The sequence below is a fragment of the Ranitomeya imitator genome, chromosome 7 (assembly GCF_032444005.1).
Source record: "Ranitomeya imitator isolate aRanImi1 chromosome 7, aRanImi1.pri, whole genome shotgun sequence".
Lineage (NCBI taxonomy): Eukaryota > Metazoa > Chordata > Amphibia > Anura > Dendrobatidae > Ranitomeya > Ranitomeya imitator.
In genome coordinates, this window is record NC_091288.1 from 42,030,478 (window position 1) to 42,047,026 (window position 16,549).

The window sequence follows — 16,549 nt, forward strand, 5'->3', positions numbered from 1 at the left end:
TGAAGAACCTAGAATATAAGACATATGTTCAGTTGTTTCACACTTTTTTGTTAAGTATATAATTCCACATGTGTTAATTCATAGTTTTGATGCCTTCAGTGTGAATGTACAATTTTCACAGTCATGAAAATACAGAAAAATCTTTAAATGAGAAGGTGGGTCCAAACTTTTGGTCTGTACTGTATGTAGGATAGAATAGACCGATAAATAGAGTTAAAAAAAAACTCGATTTAAATTACATAGAGAATTACAGTATGTAAAAGATGTTAAAATTCTATTACATATGCATGTCATATTGATGTCATATGGATGCTAGATGAGAATCGCATTGTACTCATACTACTTTTCTGGATCAACATCAGACCGATTTTTTATACGTTGGTGTGACTTCAGCCTTATAGTCAGATAAAAAAGTCATGGTCTAGATCTCGATCTGCACATAAACCACCTCCAAGAGCCCAAACAATCATTAGCGCATTTTGCTTCTATCATGCTCACACCGGCATGAGTGACAAACCAGCATGTGAGAGCAGGGAGGAGAAGTAGACCTTCATGTCATTCACACGACTTTGGGCCTCATGTTTTTCATGCCAGTCTTGATCGTCTGTACACTGGAATAAGATAACACAATTTCATAAGGAGGTGTGTGTGCGTTTCAATGAATTTGGTGCATTGTGCAGCTTACATGCCCCAACACCAGAGAAGTCACTCCTCTTATGGCCTGGAGCGCCCTTATGTCGCGATTCACACCACTTTTCTGGCATAAATAATGATTAATTTGTCAGGTGCGCTTGGTCTCACCCAAAATCCATCCATTTTTCTAAAAGTTGGCGTAAAAATTCCAAAAGTCATAAAAATTTTGCACAACTTTGAATGCAAATCATGCAAACAGGTAATTGTGTTTTGAATGACCCCAGTATAGATTTTTACCAACTGTTAAGAAATAGGTCTAAAGCAAGAAAAAAAAAAATTTCCCCAATATTTTTATTGAATATTAACAATAAGGTATAATCATGTAAAGGGAAGGATAAGCAGACACTTTATTGTATTTTACTAAGCTTTTTCTTCCTTCCTTTTTATACTTTAGGATAAGTAAAATAAAAATCAATGTTTTTTTTGTTTGTTTTTTTTCCCCAAAGCATTAAATTATTTTGCACACAATTGTGATAAAATGGAAGCAGCAAGTGCCCTCTAAATAACTGGCTCTATAAATAGTAAACCATAATCAGCATGTTTTACTTCTTTGGTATTCCCGTATTGACACGTGTTCCCATATTTAGAGATCTCATCGTATTAAACCCCTTCCTTCCTATCTGCCACAGTTTTCAGAGTCTGGTCAGTCTTTACGAGAATTAAAACATGCAACACTTTGCATGAAAACAACCTAATGTAGACACTACAACTTGTATTTTATCTAGAAATGCCGTCTCAGCAAGATATCTGTAATATGGGAAACTAGCAAACAAACTGTAACAGTAATAAAGGATATGTCATGAGAAAATAGAAGAATAAATCTTCTCTAGAGAGTTGGGAGGCCTGGCTCTTGATGCCAACACAACCTCATAAAGGCGCTAGTATAAATTAAAAATCACCCAAACCTGTTAATTTCGGAGGGCCTCCCAACAGTGTGAATTAAAGGGAACCTGCATACTGATATGCCTCCCAAAAATTGGAATATTCCACTTAGTGCTTGTCTAGTTGTGAGGGCATTGTTTTCCCAAGACTAATAATCCCACTAATGTTATCACACTCCTGTGGGCATGAGTAACATGATTTACAAGAGCGGATTACCGCCGGATCGTTGCAAATCTCTGCCTCCCTGCGCAGTAACTCGGGTGTATGCACGCTAACTTCATTGGCGCACTGCGCATGACCATTAAAGTAGCGCTGACGAAAGACACAGCCCGTTCCAAGATTTACAAAGCCAATGTTAATGGCTGGCTGGATCGTGAGCGTTACCGCTGCCTCCTTAGGCATGCACAAGCCCAGGGAGCGTACACCCGGCTTTCTACACATTGATAGGCAGGCAGAGATTTGCAAAAAGCCAGCGGTTACTCATGCTCACTGGCGAATAACAACATGATTCGTGGCATGACTAGCGTGTGGGAAAACAACACCTCCACAACTAGTCACCCGCCAATTTTCAGAACATTTTTTGACATGTGCAGGAATTAAGACAATAACAGGACAATAATAAAGACTCTTAAGGAAGGGTATAAAGATAGCTATAAATACATGGTGGCGGTTTGGGGGCCGGGGGAAGCTGTCATGTTCCCCTTGAAATGTCTGATACTTTAGTTCTTCCAAGTGATGAGCAGCTGTTAGAAATGTCTGGCAGCGGCTTTCTCTCGACACTGACAACGCATACACTCACAAGCGTACATGTGCATCGAGGTGTTGGGAGGGATAGCACAGCTTTTGGCCGAACGACACCTCATGCATATGAGACACGTGCCCTGAAGACACTTTTAGTACCCTGAATGCAAATTCCTAACCCTTGTAAGGGTACAGTCTTACCAACAATATCAGTGTTAACGCCAAGTCATGAAAGTTGCAAAGCCAGTTACAAATTAAGTGCAAATTGATTGTTTATTGGTAATGGTGGGGTTTTGTTTTTGCTTTTTTTTGGTTTGTTTTTTTAACAAAACTGTGCTGCCATATGCAATACGGAAAATATTAAAAAATCTCTACCAAGGTACCTGACGAATGGCTGCATGGTATTTTAGGAAACGTCAGAATAAAGAACAGGCATTTATGTACGAAATAGACAAAATCAAAGGTGGAAAATTATAGATAGATACAGATAGATAGATAGATAGATAGATAGATAGATAGATAGATAGATAGATAGATAGACAGACAGATTTTTTTATGCAATAGTTTTCAAAAGGTAAGATTTTAGAATTCTATAAATACTGCACATTTGATTATTGACACAAAACTAAATGCAGACCACTTAAGATAAAAAATAGTTGAAGCAAGGTGTTTCCTGTAAGTAATAGGCGTACTAAAGGTCTGATGTGAAGTGCAGTATAAAAATTGCTAAATGAAAATAATGGATACAGTTCAATGAGAGGAAAGACCGGTTAGAGACGTTGAAAATAGCATATGGACGGCACTGCCCCAACTAAATCCATAATCTTCAGGAAAGCCGGTACTAAAAAGCTATATCAAGTCAGCAACAGCCATGGCAAAAAAGATATCGGGTGCAAAACCATGAAATAACATGTGTCCCAGGTAGCAAAAGAAAAAAGCAGGATGCACTCACCAATCTTCAAAGTAGCAAATTTTATTGAGTCTTCACAATTAAAACTTCATGGCCGAGGGAGAAGAAAAGGAGCTCGTGCGAGCAGGGGAGACGACGACCGTTTCGCGCGGTCCTTGCGCTTCAACGGGTCTGCATCTTCTGCTTCATTATTGTATTGGCAACTTTCTTGTTGAGTTTTTAATGTTTTGATTTTATTTTTTGCTTGCACCATATTCATGTTACCATTTGTCTTGTTTTTTTTCTAAGTCATTTTAGACGCATTTGCCTCTTTATTTTTTTGATTATGCTTGCCATTACCTGCACACTCTTTTTACGGATGTTCTCACCGGATTCATCAATTGCAACTTTTCGAAAATTCGCAAAATTTGTTACGCGTGTACATCAATCTCCCCTAGACTGATTTTATGTACGTTAGATATAGTGAATCCTTTTTTTTCACCATGTTGTGAAATGTGCAACTTTAAGCACTAAAAAGTCGCAAAAAAGTTAAAGAGAAAAGTAAAAGGCTATTTCTGACTTTGTGCAAAATTAATGAACTGCGTTTGCCATTCTGAAGAATTTGTCGCAAAGAATACACAAGACAAAAACATATTAAAAACAAAAGACACAAATGATGAATTGGGGTCAAAATGTATGTTGGACTATGTACACCCACAATGACCAAATTTTTGGTACCACTCTATTAACCCCTTACCGGCATCGGACGTACTATACCGTCCGATGCCGGCTCCCCTGCTTTGATGCAGGGCTCCGCGGTGAGCCCGCACCAAAGCCAGGACATGTCAGCTGTTTTGAACAGCTGACATGTGCCCGTAATAGGCGCGGGCAGAATCGCGATCTGCCCGCACCTATTAACTAGTTAAATGCCGCTGTCAAACGCAGACAGCGGCATTTAACTACCGCTTCCGGACGGAAATGACGTCATCGCCGACCCCCGTCACATGATCGGGGGTCGGCGATGCTTGTGAATGGTAACCATAGAGGTCCTTGAGACCTCTATGGTTACTGATTGCCCGTCGCTGTGAGCGCCACCCTGTGGTCGGCGCTCACAGCACACGTGCAATTCTGCATAGCAGCGATCAGCAGATCGCTGCTATGTAGCAAAGGCGATCGTGCTGTGCCTGCTTCTAGCCTCTCATGGAGGCTATTGAAGCATGGCAAAAGTTAAAAAAAAAAAGTTTAAAAAAATGTGAAAAAAATAAAAAAAAACATAAAAGTTTAAATCACCCCCCTTTCGCCCCAATCAAAATAAATCAATAAAAAAAATATCAAATCTACGCATATTTGGTATCGCCGCGCTCAGAATCGCCCGATCTATCAATTAAAAAAAAGTATTAACCTGATCGCTAAACAGCGTAGCGGGAAAAAAATTCGAAACGCCAGAATTACGTTTTTTTGGTCGCCGCGACATTGCATTAAAATGCAATAACGGGCGATCAAAAGAACGTATCTGCACCGAAATGCTATCATTAAAAACGTCATCTCGGCACGCAAAAAATAAGCCCTCAACCGACCCCAGATGATGAAAAATGGAGACGCTACGAGTATCGGAAAATGGCGCAACTTTTTTTTTTTTTTTTTAGCAAAGTTTGGAAATTTTTTTCACCACTTAGATAAAAAATAACCTAGTCATGTTTGGTGTCTATGAATTCGTAATGACCTGGAGAATCATAATGGCAGGTCATTTTTAGCATTTAGTGAACCTAGCAAAAAAGCCAAACAAAAAACCAATGTGGGATTGCACTTTTTTTGCAATTTCACCGCACTTGGAATTTTTTCCCCGTTTTCTAGAACACGACATGCTAAAACCAATGATGTCGTTCAAAAGTACAACTCGTCCCGCAAAAAATAAGCCCTCACATGGCCAAATTGACGGAAAAATAAAAAAGTTATGGCTCTGGGAAGGAGGGGAGCGAAAAACGAACACGGAAAAACGAAAAATCCCCCGGTCATGAAGGGGTTAATGTAAGAAAAATTTAAATTCACAATGGTCACTGAAATAACTTAACACTGCCAAAAGTAATTTTCAATTTAAATTTACTGAATGTCTAAACAGCTGGATGTTCCCATTACTACAGTCGCACATTTTATTCAGACGTTTAAGGTCTGTATAAAGGTTTAACTTCTGCAATTTTAAAGACTTTACATAGTTTTTATAGAATTTGTATTTGTCCAGGGAGCAGTACTCAGAAGAACTAGCAGATTACCTAACCAGGATTAAACGTCCAACTTCGGGCAAAGATGACTGATATTTGTTTTTGGAATTGCAGACTTCCTTAAAAGAGATTCAACGAGTGATAGGGGAAATGCCAAATGATAGAGCCCCTGGGTCTTACGGCCTCCCAGCAGGGATTTTAAAAATATTATATGAGGAACTTGTACCTCATTATTTGGAAATGGTTAAATAATACATTTTCAGAGGGGACACTGCCAAGATCACTATATGAGGCTATAATAGTTGTCTTACCCAAGGAAGGGAAAGATAAGGAATTACTCAAAAAATATAGACCTATTTCATTACTTAAGACTGCCATCAAGATTCTGATAAAAATCCTGGCAAATAGGATGAGCATTGTGATAACGTCACTAATACATCCAGATCAAGCAGGCGTCACACCATCTAAGTCGACTACCATTAACCTACGAAGGCTATATTTCAGTTTCCAAGATCCCAAGAATAAAGCCGTTCTCTCCTTAGATGCCACAAAGGCTTTTGATGGTGTGGAGTGAAAATACATGTGGGCAGTACAAAGAGAAATAGGATTTGGGCCTAATTTTATTAAGTGGGTAATGCTACTGTTCAAGTCCCAACAGCTAGAATTAGAGCTAACGGGAATATGTCGGAGAGTTTTGATCTTTTTTGGGGAACAAGGCAAGGCTGTCCTCTATCGCCTCTTCTTTTTGCTATGTAATAGAACCTTTAGCCTGTATCATTAGGCAGTACCCGGGTAATGGTGGCTTTAAAATATGATGGCAAAGAGGAACAGATTGCCCTGTATCCGGATGATTTGTTGATATTTGCTGATGATAACCTGAATATCTCTCTCCCATTAATAATGGATATGATTTCTATATTTAGGGTCTTTTCTGGCCTAAATATTAATTGGCCGAAGTCAGCTTTGCTCCCCTTGGATAATAATGTACATCTTTGACCAAATCAATCTTTACCAATCCCGGTGGGGCAAAAGCTAAAGTACCTAATCATTACCAGCGAGGTTAATGACTACATGCCTTCCCACCTTCATGACCAATGACGTATATTTACATAATCTGCCATGTCCCTGCTTTTGATGTGGGGTCACATGCTGAGCATGCATCTTTTCCAGCACTTGATGGCTGACTTAATCAGCCATCAAATGCCTAAAACAGCTGCAAGCGGATATAAGATGCACTTGCGGCTGTTAACCACGCATAGATTGGACTCGCGTCATTGATCCCGCCGTTCAACGCACCAGTCATATTACCGCGGAGCGCCAACAGATTGTCACGACAGACAGGGGTCTCATCACAATCCTCCTGTGAACCGGCATTCACAGGAAGTCACAAGAAAGTTCAAAAGGAGCCCAAGATCCAAGGATGCCAATTACAGAATTTAAGACTGCCCTGATCTGGCTGTCATCAAACTGAATGCTGGACAAGGGCAGAGTAAGACTTCTTGCTAAACTTTAATGACAAACTATTCTTAATGTGAGATCACCATATTTATTCTGTTATGTAAATATATATACATACTTATTTTTTTCCAAGAATAATTTTGCCCTTTTAGTTGATAATTATTTTAGTTCTATTTACAATTAATTTTTAGATGCATTTACACAACATAATAGAATAATAGTAGTAATAATAAATTATACATTTATTTTATAATATACACTGTATAATAAATACACACACACACAAATATAAATACAACTTCGCACAATTATTTGGGATGAAATGACTGTGTATTCTTAATATAGACACAGGCAAGCCAAAATAAATATAGGACTCCAGAAATAGGAAACTGAATTTTTCTGAAAAAAAAAATTCTTAAGCCAATCTGCATGATAATCCTAGTTATAAATATAGACACACATTTCGAATATGCTTCGAAAACCTGAATTGTTTTGAGATACATTCACATTTAAAGGGGTTCTGTTCTTGTAAACAATGAAATCATATTGCTATGATGCATCATCTGTTTTATTGTCATGGGACAAACGGAGAAGAATCTGGTAATATAGTTAATATAGCATACTGCTAAGAGTAACATGGTGACTAGTAAACCTGTGAAGGGGCTTTTATGTTCTTTTAATAAATAGTTGCCCCAGTGGTTGTTCTCATATAACTTATACATTGATACCATATCCTCCACCAACACGATTCCCCTGAATCTTGACACCATAGAAGGAATAGTTTACGTAGGTTGCGTTATTAAAAAAGTATTCAAATTGGCATTGTATCTTCTTAATATATCGCAGTCGTCATATTATATAGTACTGTGTACTTACCATTGCTAACTTTGCTTTTCTACCCAGTTAATTCTTCTCTTTTCTCTGCTCTGTGTAGAAACAGGAAGTCTCTTTTGCCTGCATTTATCATCCCCCTTTTCACCTAGCTGCTGCTCCTCCCCCACACCAGGAACTTTTGCAGTGACTCATGACTCATACTGGGAAAATTGACCTCCTGTTTATACATTGAGCGTAAAAGATTCAGCTAGTCAGTTTTTAATCATAGACCTGATGGAAAAGAGAAACATTAACTGGGTAGAATGGGCAAAATGAGCAATTGTAAGTACATACTGCCATATAATATACTGATTGCAATACATGAAGAGGATAAAAATGTTGAAGGGAGAAGGAGGAGAGCTTCTTTAGATGCCAACAAGCCTGAAACTTGTAGTCAAAAGTGTATATAGGAATAAAAGAAAACTAGAAGTTCTGTCAATCTGTAGACATTTTTACTGTAACGGCTCTTTAAGATCACATCAATCAGTGCCAGCAGGTGATTTTTACATTTTCAACAAGCTAAAGATTTTATTTTTTTTTTTTTTAACGGAGTAGGATTTTTTTTCTAAATTTACATACTAATAATCTATTTAATGTAACATTCTAAAACAATTTTTATAACTCTACATTTTTGCAACCATACAATAATGCAACAATTAATGGATTTTTGCACTATTGTATGGTCGCAGTCATGCTTTGTTAGGTTATCTATGAGATGTTGCATATATCCTATATAAGTTTGGGACTACATCAGTATTATTAACTGTTTTTATATGAATTATGGCAATTTTTCCCCTCAATTCCTAATCCTAAATAACGAAGGGTGCATCTGCTTCATTTATATTTTATTTATTTCTATTTTGCAATTTATCCAAATCTTGTAGTGTAAATAAATTCATTACTCCAAACTCAGGTTTGTTCCCAATAATTAACCCCCTTCCAATTTTAAATACAAGTTAAACTTACAGTGGGAAGCGAGACAAAAGAAAAGGGAAATTATGCTAAAAAAAAAAAAACCTCAAAAATGAAAAAAATAAAAAAATAAAAAAAAAAATAGGCATGCGATACCACTGTAGTTGTGACAACCCATGAAAAAAAAAAAAGAAAAATCAGTTTTTGCAATCACAACATGCATATCTTAAAGAAAACTAAAAAATAAAATCACAGAATGACAATTTTTTCAATTGTAATAATATTAACAACAATAATAATAAAAACAAACAAAATAAATATAAAACTTGTTTGAGGGGAAATAGGGGAAAGTAATTCTGCTATTAATTATTTTTTAATGTATAATTGTTGTTAACTTTATACTATAGATCAGAACCATCATGGTGATAACCAAACTTATATTGCAATTTTATTATGTTTTAGCAGTTTTCTTTTGCAGTTTTAGGGTATGTGCACACGTCAGGATTTCTTGCAGAAATTTTCCTGACAAAAACCGGACATTTCTGCCAGAAATCCGCATGCGTTTTTACCGCAATTTTGATGCGTTTCTGACGCATTTTTTGTGCGTTTTTTCCCAAATGCATAGAATTGCGAGAAAAACGCAGAAAATCAGCAAAAATAATGAACATGCTCATTTTTTTTACCGCAATGCGTTTTTTTTTTTCGCGGAAAAAAAAAAAAAACGCATCCATGTGCACAAAACATGCAGAATGCATTCTAAATGATAGAATGCATAATGTATGCGTTTTTTAATGAGTTTTATAGCGTTTTTAGCGCGAAAAAACGCGAAAAATCCTGTACGTGTGCACATAGCCTTATGGTGAAAAAAAAGCTTATCTAGTCCTGAGGGTAATCCCACCAGTGAACGACCAAAAATCCAAGAAAGATCACAGAATTAAATACGGATAGGATTGTATTCTTATGGCGACAGGTTCCAGTTTAAACATTATGTATACGTAAAAATAAATATTTGGTTATTAGTAGGTTGTTCTCAAACTCTGATGTTTGACTAGTTTTGGATGATCATCCTTCTTACCTTACATCTAAAGAAACTATTGCTAACCTATGAATCATCCTCCTATCATATAAGACATAGCGTGTTTCTAACAGTCAGACATAATATATGCGCCGATACTTTGTTGACGGTCTTGCTTATTAGACTATTTACAGTTTTAACTATATAGTTAGAAGCGATTTCATTGAGTCTTCTAAGCACCTGTCTTGTCCGCTCAACAGTGAGCCAGATGTCTTAAGGAATGTTGTTGTACGGAGAGCAGACACATGATGAGATGTGTTGTCAGATACTTGTAAAGGGTCATAAGGTGATCTATTTCAGGAATCTAAAGTCATGGTCAGTTTTCGGGACAGCTCCATTTATTAAAGCCAACAAAACCAAAAAGGGAAGATCCATGAATCTTTTTTAGGAAACCAAGTTGGACGTGATGCTGACCAACATGGCCTAGTAAGACATTAATTTGTAAGACTGGTGAAACCTTACCTTGCTGTCATATACATAGAAAGCATAAAAACTGTTCTTTAATATGCTACCATTAAGCGCATGAGTTTGATATTTCCAGGATGGAGTCTCAATGGGTGTGTCTCTATCAGTTCCTGGACATTAGCAAATCCTTCTCGTTTTGTTTAGTTAGGTAATCCAGAGACTGTTCAGACCGACATCCAGAGAAGTAACTATAGTAGGTACATGGGTTGTAACCGCACCCAGGTCCTGGATCCTAGGGTGGATCATCATTTTAGCTCATATGAGACGAGCCAAACTATTACATCCCACTATAATTTTGGACCCTGCTGGAAATTTTGTATTGGGGTCCACAAGTTTCAAGTTACGACACCGCTGCTAAACGGCTGCTGCAACGTGGAAATAACCAATTACTTTCCTAGACATTATGAGCGAGTTTTGTTAATTAAATGAATTTTTTATTAGACACCAGTTCTCATAATAATATGTTTTCTTGTAAGACTCTAATTTTAAGGTTTCTGTGTTACTTTACAATAAGCCAACGTGTGAACCATGAAGCTTTTTCCTAATACGTATACTTTTCTACCGAAGGGATAATTAGGTTTAAGATTCATTTTTTAAGAGGGGCAATGAATTAAATGAAAATTCTCATAGTCATTTGATCATAAAGAATGCATTCACTGCTTGCTTTACAGGATAGAAGAAAAAGATGAGATAATCCAAGTAATAATTCACTGGAAGTACACAAAATACAAAAAATACATCTCATTACCCACCGTGAAGGTGCTCCGACAGCAGTTGCCAGGAGAAGCCCACGCATTATTGTTGGACGCTCTAGGTAACATTGTTTGCTTTTGACCAGATTGACATATTTACTTCAAAGTGAATTTGCATACATAGGTACATGAGAAAAGTGGAAGGAGGAAATGCAGTCATTTACATAAATTCTAAAGATGAAGTATATAAAGCAGATACTCACCCCAATGCAATAAATAGTCAGTGTTCTCAACAGAAGTGTAGGACATTGAAAACTCGCCTTTTGCTGGAAAAAAAAAATGACCCATTGTTAATTTTCAGTGTGGATAACAGATTGAATTTAATGGGCAAATATATTTAATTGCAGAAAAAAATTACATTTGAGAAAATAAACAGTAATTTAATTTTGCAGATCAAGAAGCTTGGAAAATATATACCATGGAAAAAATAAATGTATTTGATCAAGAATTAAACAATTCTTTGTCTCTTCTGGAAAGATAAAGACAAAAGAATCTGGGTCAGAAAGAAAATAAGGAAATAAGAGAGATGTAAGGATGAAGAAGAAAAAACCATACAAGATTACAAGATGTGATTGTAAATAACATCTGGAAGTTTAGAGGTCTTCCATTTGCATAATATCCTGTAAAGGTTTTTTTCTTTCTTCAAATTGTGCTTGTTAAAGAGGCTCCAAGACTCCAACACAGACGATATATGGCTAGTTTCAAAGTCATGTGAAAGAGTAGTACATGACCCGATCTGATGGAGGATGTGTGTACTGGAATGATGATAGTAGCAATAATTCATCAGTTATGAATGGAGAGAATTATGTGAAATCATCCCATTTTTCATCGGTTGACAACCCAACCATGTGATCACATGGAGCTTGTCTCTTTTTCACATCTCCAATACAAGACTGGCAAGCAAATATATGATCCTGTCTTATTGAGCTTTACCACCAGCTTATAAGGATTTTAAAAATTGGTCTACTGTAATTTACGGGTTATTGAGAGTTTACACCTATTGGAAAAGGCTTTAAGTCTATTCTTGACGTTGAGTAGCTAGGTCGCCCATACACAGCACACAGGGAGAAGAAGGATGATAAGAGGTCATACGATGATGGGGACCCTCCACCTCAGGCACACTCTTGTCATCGCTTTATAACATTTCTGACCAAAAAGCTCCAAAATGCATGATACTCGTCTCTCTGATGTATTTTTTACGAGACATGGTTTAAAGTTAATTGCCGTCCGTGTTGAACTTAAGTTGGAAGATCACAAAATCAGACAACTGAACATCACAAGTGAGAACAGTAAATACTAAACACATTAATGACATCAGAGGCCTCCTCAGACATCTGGAAGAATGGGTAAAAGAAGGCAGAAGATCTGTACTAATATAGACAAACTGGAGACACACACATTGAGGAAGGACAGAGCTCATGAAGCTTAAAACAAAGAACTTTTCCCCTAATCCTAAGGATGCCAAATACAGAGTCACATACATGAACTGAAAGATGTCATAATGGAAAAATTACCTATAATTTCCTTACAGTCACCATAGATCACTCCACCCAAACTCCTGGACTGAGAGGCACACTCTCCTCCTCTACTTCCAATGCAAAAGGTTCATACACATAAACAAAAATACTAGCACCATATCTCATATCGTATTTTGGACCGAACAACCGGATCAGAAACTTGCTCATGGACAGTGGACCTCTTTAGTCCAATACTCATTTGATTAGGACGTCTTAATTTCTCTCCTATCCCAATCTTTAGCGCTCTTCTACCTACCTTCTTAACCCATTAAACATCTAACCTGTACCTCCCTTCTCTCCTACTCATATGGGCTTTCTTTTTTACCCCTTTCATCTCGCTTTTCTGTTAATTTATAATATTTCATAACCTTATTTCTTGTGTTTTTTTCCCACACTTCACTCACTGATCAGTGAATTTTGTCACCTATCCTGCCCCCCTTATTTGGGAGCATTTGACCTACACTATCCCATTTTTTTCTCCTATACATCAACACTCCACAATGATTTTCTTTTTGTGATTTTACAATTGTTCATTTTGCCTGCTATAGTCGGTGCTTCTGTTTTATTTTAGTTTCATATCTCTAGACTCCATTGACTTAAATTTAACATAAACTGAAAGTAAACTTACAACTAAGAACACTAGAATCCTGTCTTAATGGGTGACTGTCCAGTAAAAGGAAGTAATCACCTATCTATTGGATAAACATTAACTTTTAGAACAGTTGGGGTCCAACCGTTGGGTCCAAAATGACTGGCAGATTGGGGCACTTTGGCTCATTGGAATGTGGAGGTAGTGCACATGTCCAACCCCCACTCTATTCATTGTCTATGGGGTTGCCAAAAGAAGCACTTGGCTTTTTCCAGCCCCCGTACAGCAGTCTGTGGCCACCAGACTAGAGTCGTGTGAATTTCCTCCTACATGCGTGCATCACCAATGCCTCTTAAGATTAGTATGACTGGCGCAAAGTCATTGTTGTTGTGTGACATAGCAGAAAAGGCTACCAGATACTGGATGATAGGAGGAGATTTGCAGGGCTCTGGTCTGGGAATCCCAGAGTTTATGACCTGCTTCCTGGACCAAGGTCCCAAGAATCTTTTTGCTTAATTCTAATTTTTTTTAAATTCACTCCCTGAAATCTCTCCTGGGCACATAGTTCATAATCCAGATGATATTGCGGAAGTTATCAGATCACACTGATTGGCTAAAGATCCTGACAGAAGTCAGCTTGCATATTTCCAGAAGATGATAGCTGTGATATTCAGCCATCATCTGCCCCTAACAGCTCCACCCACAGCAGTTAACCTGTTCAATGCTTCTGTCAATTCCTGATAGCAGCATTTAAAAAGCATGGACCAGTGGGCATGTGGCCATATGACACAATTGGTTGCTCTGATTCTCGGGAGTCTGCTGCTGACCCTCGTGCCTGTCATGACGGTACTTCTGTGAAAGCCAAGCAGTGGCTGGCATTTATAGGAAACCATGACTTTTACTATATACATGTACTTCAATACTATGCTACTGGTGTATATAATAAATGCAGATTGCAAGTCCACATGCGGGAATACAAAAACACAGTAAAAATAAAAAAAATAGAAATGTTTCTAAAAATATGACAACAAAAATAAATAAAAAAACTAGACAATCAAATTACCCTTAAAAATAAACATGTATATATCTCCACATCACCAATACTCTAGTCTATCAAAACCTAAACTTAATAAACCTGATCGATAAAAGTTATGAGAAAAAATATCAAAACGTCGAAATTTAGAATCTTTATTTTTTGGCTCGTCATAACACCCCTTAAAACGCAATAAAAAGCAATCATATTGTCGCATCTACCTCACAATGGTATCAATAAAACCGTCAACTCAGGGAGCAAAGGACCGGTCCTCCCACAACCCCATAGCCCGAAAAATAAATTTCCTGATATAGAGAACCATATTGCTACATAACTTACTGTAAAATGAATGTTGTAAAAACTTAAAACACAATTGCAGAATTGTGGGAGGGGTTTTTTCATAATTTTGACAAATTTGGATTTTTTTCCCCAGTTTTCCAGTATATTACATGATAAAATGGATGGTGGATGTCAAAAGTACAGATCATCCTGAAAAAAAACAAAACACAGGAACTCATAAGGCAATATTGCCACAAATATAAAAAAAAATGTTAATGCTATTAGAAGAAGGGGAGGCAAAATACAAAAACAAATACCGTAAATGTAAAATCGCCATGTCTGGAAGGTATTAAACCAAAAAAGGGAGTGATTCAGTGATTCAATTTTTTATTTTTAAACTTTTAAAAACATATATTTTTTAGTTCCCAAGGGGGACATGAACCTGTGATCGCCATCATCGCTTGTTATACAGATTGTGATACTACAGCACTGCAGTATATAGTGAAAACAGCAGTGATCGGGCAGCATGAATCAGGGGCCAGCTCAATAATAAGAAATATCAATGTTTTACTCTGAAATACTACTGCGTTTCTGGATAAACTTCGTTAAATACAAGTTCCAGGAACGAGGTGACTGGGAAGACCAGTTATAGAGGGAGGTCTCTGCTGGCTTCTCCCTGCCCCTCATTACTTGATTGACAGGCCTCTCTTTATGTGTGCAGGGAGGGGAAACATCGGAGGGACCTACCTCTCTGTCTCCAATTCCTAGTCACAGTTTATTTTTTTCTTCAAGAGTAAAACAAAAGACAGGGGTGTAACTATACAGGCTATTGCTTGAAAACTTCAACAGCTACACTTACACCTATGACTAAATGGGAACTTTGCCTTCTCTACCTCTTTCGGTGCATGGCCGCGGTAAAGATACTAGTATTGTAGAAGACATCTCAGACACGAGAGAGAACTTAACATTATTGCACACTTTACAGGCATATGGCAAGTAAGTCAGAACTGAGAACTGGCTTCATTACAATTAATTTTGCTAGATACATTAATAACAAAATAACATACCGTACTTCTGTGGTACATGATATAAAAGCAGGTCAATATGATAACCCAGTTAGCAGCTCATCTTGGCTGAGTACCCATGTCAGGCCTTTGAACAATATGACTGCTGTGGTATCACGCGAGTTATAGAAATATTATTACAAAAATGTCAAGGATGATGTTAAAAAAGAAAGAAAGGTATGTTGCCATAGCAACCCAATGCATACCAGTAATACAATTGCTTTCTTCGCTGCAGGAGAACACACAGGTGATGCCCAAACCCTCTGCTGTTATAGTGCAGGCCAGCATCATATAGCAAAATACAAGGGCAAGTGTATTCTTAGCATCCACAAAAATATTGCATTTTCTGTCCTGCAGGACAATTTCCTACTGTGGCTTTCTAAGGTTATCAAAATATTCGAGACCTGGTTGACTACAACAAAAAAAAAAATCATCTTAAGGCCTGTCAAAGCATTTGTGTATTTTTAGCTTTTTTATGTTTTTTTTCACATGTTATAGTAACAATTTTAATGACTACACTCTTCCCCACTACGACTTCAAATACAGCAATCATCCAGAAACTGTGACCATTTTTTGGCAGCTATATAAAATGTAGTCATCTAAATCAATTGTAGATTTTTTAAGCAAGAGTTGAGAAAACTTTGCAGAACCAATATTAATCTATAGGATAACTGAATATACAGTGGCAAAGACAAGCTGATCAGAGGGCAGAATCTTAGCCAATTCTTAACTCCACCCCTCCTTGGTTATTTCCCACTTTTGGAAAATGAATTTAGAAGAGAATGCATGGCGCCTACAGTAATACATGGTGGTGGCAGTGTCCTTAAGTGAGGCCATATGAGTGAGTGCAGCACCATATGCTGCTCTCCATATCTCCACCCCTGGGTGTGGTTCACTTCGTTAATTAAGACCTGTTTGTCTCACACATGTCTGTGTGTATGGAGGTGTGCAGATCTCCTGGATTGGGTGCCTTTGCTAAAGGACTAAGAAACTGGACTCTAAGTCAGGTGGGCAAACCAGCACTGTTGTATGGACTTGTTACTTTATGTTTCACTTTGTGCTGGACCAGGGCTGTATTTGCGTTTCCTGTTGATGTAGTTTATGAGGA

General features: G+C 37.5%; 1 protein-coding gene across 3 annotated transcripts in view; it reads right to left on the minus strand.

Moving 5' to 3' along the window:
• TLK1 (tousled like kinase 1) overlaps nt 1-16,549 on the minus strand; it is a 289,858-nt gene that overhangs the window by 203,247 nt on the left and 70,062 nt on the right. For all 3 annotated transcript variants that reach the window (XM_069733125.1, XM_069733127.1, XM_069733129.1), the window contains one exon: nt 11,163-11,225. In XM_069733125.1, the coding sequence (XP_069589226.1) occupies nt 11,163-11,208 (46 nt within the window). In that variant the 5' untranslated portion in view covers nt 11,209-11,225. The remainder of the gene's footprint in view (nt 1-11,162; nt 11,226-16,549) is intronic.